Source organism: Miniopterus natalensis, chromosome 19 (assembly GCF_054644295.1).
Source record: "Miniopterus natalensis isolate mMinNat1 chromosome 19, mMinNat1.hap1, whole genome shotgun sequence".
NCBI classification, from domain to species: Eukaryota; Metazoa; Chordata; class Mammalia; order Chiroptera; family Miniopteridae; genus Miniopterus; species Miniopterus natalensis.
Window position 1 is genome coordinate 17,542,715 of NC_142099.1, and position 7,713 is coordinate 17,550,427.

At 50.7% G+C, this 7,713-nt stretch overlaps 1 protein-coding gene across 2 annotated transcripts in view; it reads right to left on the reverse strand.

The window, feature by feature from the left end:
- TNR (tenascin R) overlaps positions 1-7,131 on the reverse strand; it is a 56,116-nt gene extending 48,985 nt beyond the window's left edge. Inside the window, exons 1-2 of one of the 2 annotated variants that reach the window (XM_016221365.2) lie at positions 6,633-7,131; positions 3,904-4,380 (exon numbers count right to left, since the gene is read on the reverse strand). In XM_016221365.2, the coding sequence (XP_016076851.2) occupies positions 3,904-4,380; positions 6,633-7,131 (976 nt within the window). Of the gene's footprint in view, positions 1-3,903; positions 4,381-6,632 lie in introns of those variants that run through there. The other variant, XM_087828124.1, reaches the window with a different exon arrangement.
- Between the last annotated feature and the right edge of the window lie 582 nt (positions 7,132-7,713).

The window sequence follows — 7,713 nt, forward strand, 5'->3', positions numbered from 1 at the left end:
GACACACACTCTAACTAGAATTTTTAAAAATCCATTCATAGCAACCCATGTGAAGCAGATTGCGTAGCTAGAATGATCCCAGCTTGACAGACAGAGAAACTGAGGCCCAGATTAAGGAACTTGCCGAAAGTCAGGGAGGTGGGTCACAGCAGAATTGATTCTCAAATCCAGATCATCTTTCCCCGCCACAGTGTAGAACAGGGCATGGGTTGTGTCAGATGCCTTCTTTCACGTATACACAGCCCTCCAAAGGGAACCAGGCTGGAGAATAATTCAGACTGCCCTTTTGGAGGTGAATTCCAGGTAGGTGCTTATCGCAGAGGAAGAAACTTCTTTTAAAAATGATTCTCTTGTGCCTACCTCCTGTGATTCATACTGATTCTGGCTTCCTCTGTGGGGTGTCCCCTGCCATAGTCACAGAAATGGCCATTCCAAATGTCCAGACACCAGCAACTCCTGGGGCATTTGGAAAAAGTCAGTATTCCTTTGTGGTTCCTTCTTCCAGAAAAGAAAGCTAATAATGCCAACAGAGGATGAGCCAAGATGAGCATTTTGGGATTTTAAAGTAAAAAAGAGGTGCAGACGGGTTTTTTGCCTTGAAAACCTAACCTGACAAGGTTTTATTTTGATACCTGAGGCTGGGGGTAAGCACTGCCTTCACTTTTGATGAGAAAGCCACAACGGCGTCACTCATGGCCAAAGTACCCTAGAGACTGGTGGCTTGAAAGAGACCGTCCGCACTCGCCCTGCAACTTAGCAGGAGCTGTGTACATTGGGCGTCAGTGACTAATATGAAATGAAATGAAACTGAACTATAAAGCACACTGTAAAGGAGCCGTGTGCCTTGAAGCTCTGAATTCAGGGTGGGTGCAAAGTAGTGGTTAAAAAGGCATAAACTGTGGCTTGGGAATGGAGTTGTGTATCTGCAAAGACGCCATGCTGTTTCCCTTGCAGATCTGCACTAATGTTGCACCGAGGCGGTGAGAGCAGTTAGAATGAGCTCCGGGATGTGTCTTGCTCCAATGAGCAAGTGATTTCAGGTGCCAAAGGCAGGGCTGGCTGTGGGGCTGGCAGAGGCAGGGGCTGACCCTGGTGAACCCCATGGGTCTGACGGAAGTCCGGGGACCCTGCTCTGTTGGCTCTTTTATCCTGTCCGCTCACTGGGAGCCTTGGGCAGCTCACTGGCCGGCTCCCGCACTAATGGGCTGCACTGGGGGCAGGTGTGGACAATTAATTGGTTTGATGTACTTGCCTTCCCACCTCCAACATCTAATTTTTAAAAAATCATTTGATAGGACTTGGCTTTCATATCAAAAGACTATTTCTTTGTGTAGGTGGCTTTTGAAATTTTTATTTTTCAATTCCACTCTACTTAGCATCCTGGAGAGGATGAGAGTATTAGAAGGTGGTAGGTGACCCGGGTTCTCATTCTTGCCCAGCCATTAATTTGCTGTCCGGCTCTGGAAAAATCTTTGTCTCTCTGGACTACTGCTTTTTAAATTTGTGAAATGAGGAGTCCAGAGCAGTTTCTTTCTGAGGCCTGTTTTAAATGCTCGTATTCGTGAAATTATTGTGCTATTATATTTATAAGGCCAGAGAACAGAGGCAGAAAGGTTGAGATTTTTGTCCCATGGCCCAGTAGGAGTAAAGACCAAGGCAGGGAGTCCAATATGGTGGCCTCATCAACACTAGATTAAATCCAACCTCTAGGAGCCCAGGGGCCTTAGTGATGTCCACACACCGGGCGGCTGTTTCCCATGCCCTTGCCAAAGAGGAAAGCGTGACCTGCAAGGACGCCTATCCTGTGGTTCTCCACGCCTGTTGGCAAGGGCAGCACACACTGTGGTGCGTGCACCTGGCCAGAGATCACTACCCGTGGGCAAGGAGCCCCCTCTCCTACAGCCTTTTCACAACAAGCAAGCCAAGCAGCACTTTAGATAAGGACCTACACGGTGTCTGGCAGAGACCTGTGGTGTTTGGTTTAAAACGCGGGTATGGAGAACAGTATCTCTTGCAGCGAGTGGTGGCTCCAGGGTTGCTATAGAAACAGATGGAGATGATGTAACTGTCCTTCCTCACATGCCTTGGAAACCCGTGAAGTATCTGGGCTTCTAGAAGTGACCCTCAAACAGCACAGAGAGAACATGTTGGAGGTCACATGTGCTCATCTTTGGGCTCAACCCAGTTGAGCTGTAGCTATGCTAACAGCTGTGAAGTCCTACCCAACTGGCTAGGAGGGCTTATCTCCATCCAGTTCAGTTTGGACCCTGGGTCAGATTTAAGATTCTGTCTGCAAAGGGGCCTGTCCCTGTAGAACATGACAGGTGTGTATAGCCCAACAAAGACCAATTCCATTCAGAAGCACATGGACTATAGAATAGCGATACGTGGCCATGGACTCAACGGACCCTGAGCATCCTCAGGTGGGGCCCCATGGAGCCTTGCCCTGTGAGTGGGAATCAGGACCACGCTTCCTCTCACCCAGGCTCCTCTCACCCAGCAACTGCCTACTGATTTCAGATTCAGAAACATTGAGGCTTAACTTCAGCTTGAATTTTCTTTCAGAACAGTTGGTGTAACAACTAAGCCTATTTTTAAAAAGATATTTCAATTCAGAAAAAAAATTAAGAGGCTAAAGGAAATCATTGAATATGGGAAAAAAATGAAAGAACATGAAAATATTTTTTTCCTAAGCAGTGCATTATTATTACTTGTTGACTTGTGGGTTTTGTTGTTGTTGTTGTTGCCAATGATCTTCTGAAAGAATTTATGTTGAAGTCCCAGGTGCAGGAGCCTGGTCTGACTGGCCTGGGAAGTCGGTGGGAATCACTGAGGATGCTGAAGAGCAAAAGGATTCCCGCATTCCTCCCGTAAGCTGATATCAGAAAGCTGATAAGAAAATTCCTAGAATCATCCCATCCTGAGGGTTAAAACATTTGCTTGTTGTTATTTTTTTATTTATTTTAAATCTTCCCCTTGAGGGCCTTCAGCCCACTGTTATAGATTGAGCTGCAACTGAAACGTATCAAGGTCAACCACTTAGTCTGTACTATTTTAACACACACATTTAGCCAGAAGAGGAGCCATAATAGCGAGATGATGAAAATAATCTGATTTTAGGCAAAAAAAAAGTCATCTTCAATGAGGTGTATTTTTCACACCATGGGATTTCGATCTTCAGGACACCAGCTTTGTATCGGTGTCCATGGTGTAGACCACAGATGGGGTGGGTTCCAATTTGCTACATGTCATCTGGAACAAGGTGAGTCACGGCCTTTTAACAATTCTGTACTAATTGTTAGAATGTGAGTTCTTGCTTGATGCCTTTAGTACTTTATTCCTGTTTGCATTTCATTCCTCACCTACAAATACTTTTTTTTTCCATGAGGATGCTAGACCATTTCATAAATCAATACCTTGCAATATGGAAGCTCCAAAACCACAGACTAACCACCATCTTATGTAGCAGCATCAAAAAGGATTTGTCTGGGGACACAGCAATGGGCAAAGGGTATTTTGGAGCCGGTGGAGGGAGCTCTTGGATGCCCTCTGGGTTAGAGCAGCCTTGTTTAAGTTGGTCCCATGGCCCATCTCTCTCTACCTCCCTCCACCTCAAGGACAGTGGGATGCCGTCACCAGTACCATAGCCTTTGTTCAGTCTCAGGGGTAAGATCCAACTTTCAGCGTGAACCTGACCTTTTCCGGATTCCCCCGTCTCCCCTCTTAATGCTGCCCCATCAATTGCAATTGACTGAAGAAACCAGCTCTCTTGAAAAGCAAACGACCACCACCCAATGAGGAATTATTTTGCCTAAAATCCACCTTCCCTCCCATCTCTCTTCCCCTCTCCAGGTAGTTTCCTGGGCCACTCATGCCAAACGCCCCAGGAGTGCCCCTTCCTACCTGCTGAGCAGTCGGGGCCATGGTAGCCCTCTTCGCAGAGACAGAGTCCCTCCTGGCAGTGTCCTCGCCCACTGCAGGCATTCAGACAGCGCCGCTGGCCACAGTCCTCACCAACGTAGCCCTCCTGGCACAAGCAGGTTCCGTTGGCACATCTCCCCTTCCCGGAACAGTCCCCAGGGCACCTCAGCTCGCTACAGTCCTCGCCTGTGTAGGGCTCTTCACAGACACACTCCCCGTCCACGCAGAGTCCCCGGGAGCTGCAGTCTGTGCGGCACCGCAGTTCGGAGCAGTCATCGCCGCTGTACTCACTGTCGCAGACGCACTGGCCGTCCACACACACGCCCCGGCTGGAGCAGCCCAGCGGGCAGTAGGGCTCTGAGCAGTTCTTGCCAAACCAGCCTTCGTTGCAGATGCAGCCGCAGGACTCGAAGCTAAAGTTGCCGTGGCCACTGCAGTGAGGGATATAGTCCAGCTGTCCTGCAATGGTCAAGGAGAAGGTCAAAGAGCAGCAGTGGCGCCTCCTGAAAATGGTGCATGGGGAGGGGCGGGCGGAGACCTTCCTCACTCTCTCATCAGACCTATGTTGCCGAGAGTTCATTTCAACCTATATAATCAAAATATTTTCCCCAAAAAGGGTTGTCCGTGCCTAGCACAGTGCTGGGAGCAAGGATGACTGAGATCTGGTCCCTGGTACATCGGGAGCTCAGCTTCAGGGTGTCTCAGCTTGGGTTCCCAGGGAGGAGACCTCAGATGACGATTCAGGGGTGAAAGTGACTTATTAGCCCCCCCAGACTCTGGTTGGGGAAAGGGGAAGTTTGGGAAGGGAAGAGCCAAGCCAGGTACGTTGTCGGGCAAAGCCTCAGGGAAGGTAACTTAGGCTCAGTCTTGCAGGATGCTCTGGTCACAGTGTGGGTCACCCCTCACTGTGGGTTAAGGGCCGTCCCTGGGGGGTGTAAATGCTTGGATCCTCCATTCTGTCTCTGGGCAAGCCAAAGAGGGTCCCATAGCCCGAGGACAGCCCCTGACAAAGACGCCCAGGTGCTCTGGGTACTGAAGGGGACCTGCGGGGATAGAGGCTGAGCACTGCACCTGCTATGCAGGGCAAGGTCGTATGTGCCACAGACTCGCCCCACTCCCTGTCCTTCCTGCCACCAGACTCACTCGGCTCATTCATCACACCTCAGCTCCAGGGTCACTTCAGAGGCTTCCCTCAACCCCCATCTCCTTCAATTACTGTTGGCTGTGATCTTAGGATTCTATGCATATCTGCGTCCTAGCCCTCGCCACGCTGCAACTGCAGTGGCTAATTTATCTGGCTAACACGAATCGCGCAAACTTATTAAATAAACGCAAACCCCATACCTGCTTGGCATCCTTCTCTGCACTTGGCCTTGGGGATATGAAGTGCAGTAAGTTATATCCTGCTTAATTCTGTCACTTCAATCAGCCCCCACGGCCTGAAAGGGTACTGCACTGACATTGCTGAGCACGGCGCTGGCTTGTAGATTTTCCCGTCTGCCGGGGAGCCTGGTGGGGGCTGGGAAAAAGCCTCCGGTAAAGCCGCCCAGCTTCCTGGGAAGCGAAGACTCGCTTTCATGGGCACCTCTGATTTCCCCGTAGTCTCTCTCCAGGGAGAAACCGACCTGACAGTTCCCACTGAGGCACGGGAGGCTGGGCAACTGGACTTCCTTCTATTCTTAAGACTGTTTTATTTACAGTTTTGGTTGGGAAGAGGAGGAGGTGAGAAAGCCCATGACATATTTCACTACTCAAAGACTGTCCCCCATCTCCACGTGTCTCAGAAGGAGCGTGTCTGATAGCCCTCCGGGCATGTGGGCCGTCCAGGCCACCGCCTGCTTTCATCCCTGTGGAGGCCTGGAGATATTAGAAGTGAAAGTTGGAACCCACGATAGTAGGACAAAGTCCTGTTCTCATGACAGGATGAATGGCAGGCTTCTCAGACACCTGTTGGGCAAGAGAAAATGTGCACAGAAGGTGACAGACAGGGTTTCTGCTCACTGTGGGCCGGCTGGTAATAGCTAGTGCTTCAGTGGGGCTCACTAGAAGCCAGACTTTCATCTGCATAGATGCTTTTATACAGTAACTCATAAGTGCTACTCATCAGGGGTGGGTGAGGCTAGAGGTACCTCTCTTGGACATTCAGCCTTGGGGGGTGGGTAAGCTCTGTCAATGCGTGTGCATGCATGTGTGAGTGTGTGTGTGTGTATGAGCGTGTGTGCGCACGCGTGCATGCTGGTGGAATGGGCAGGGGCCAAAACTTCCATCTCGCTGGAGAAGATGGGAATGGGTCCTCGGAGACCTTGATGACTATCATTTACTCAGATGGGGGAAAGGCTGCAACTGAGCGAACATGTGCCTGTATTCTCTAGTCCCTCAGGTTAACACTGAGAGATATCAATTCAACAGCCTGTAAAAACCCAGGATGAATGGAGACAGACATCAAATTCCCTGCTCGCTGCTGTGCTGAACCCGATGTACCATTACCTGATTCATCCCCCCAAAAGCAGGTTAATGTATTTCAAACTGGCTAAGCAGGCAGTGTGGAGAATGCAGGGGCTGAATCCTCCGGGAAGGTCTGCATTTAGATCTTAGAGAAGTATTATCAGAGAGCGACAGACTGGGGAGCTTGTTTCCTTCTGCATGAAGAGGGGCCGATTCCCCTCTCCTTCCCCACCTGAGGCCCCTGCAGGCCCCTGACCCGACCCTACCTGTGGCCGCACTTTCTTGGCAGCAGCTGCTGCTGCACTGGTCCCGCAGCACAGACACCTCCCTCTCCAGCATCTCGATGCGGCTCAGCAGCTCCTGCAGCACCTGGGCTGAGCTGGCACATGGGCAGGCCTTTTTGGGGAGGTTGATCTTGTGGGTGAAGGTGACCTGGGTCTCCTGGTCAGACGTCTGGCCCAGGTACTCGGCCGGCGCCTCGTCTTCCGCACTCACCTCCTGCTCAGCGGAGGCCTCCAGCCCCGAGGAGCAGAGGCTGTCCAGGGGCACGTTGATGTTGTACACGTGGTTGAAGACCACAGGCGGCTCTTTGTCGGATGTGTTGTAGCTGGCAACGCCTCCCTCCTCCTCCACCGCCTGTCTCTGGCCCCTTTCCGTGGGGACCTCCAGCTGACACTCTGAGGGCTTGAGCATGGAGCCCAGGAGGATCAGGTTGACGCCAAGGAGCATGTTCTTCAGGACCACTGTTTCCCCGTCTGCCCCCATCCTCTGTGCAGAGCTCTGGGTTCAAGACCAGGCTGCAGCTCACAGCATGGAGTTGTTGGGATCTGCAAGAGAAGCCAGGACTGAGGTTACCTCTGAGAACTGTGCCTGTGCCACACTGTGCACAGTCCTGAAAAGCCCAAGAATAGGCAGAAGACTTTCAAGGGGAGGTTGGAAAGGGACAGGAACTACCAGGGTCATAAAAGCCCAGAGCTTTGTCCCCTGAAATGGATACTGCTTCTGCAAAAGAAAATTTTAATTTCCCAAAGACTTATCTGGAATGCATGAGTCTGGCCCCCACAGTGGCAAGTGTTTCCAGCAAAGAGGACCTGTGAGGATGGGGGTCCCAAGGCTCTGTGGAGAGACTCTTTCTCCAAAGAAAACTCCTATCTTCCTTCCACTTCTGGGTAAGAATTAGGATGCAGGCACTGTGGGGCCTCAGGAGCACCCTCATATTTCCCCAGATAGTTATTAGGTGGGGACCCTGCCAGCCACTTCAAAATAACTTATTAACTCCTCTAAGCTCATCTCTACAATACAAGTTGACTTCAGAATAACCAGCCAGGCAGATAATATAGTTCCAGG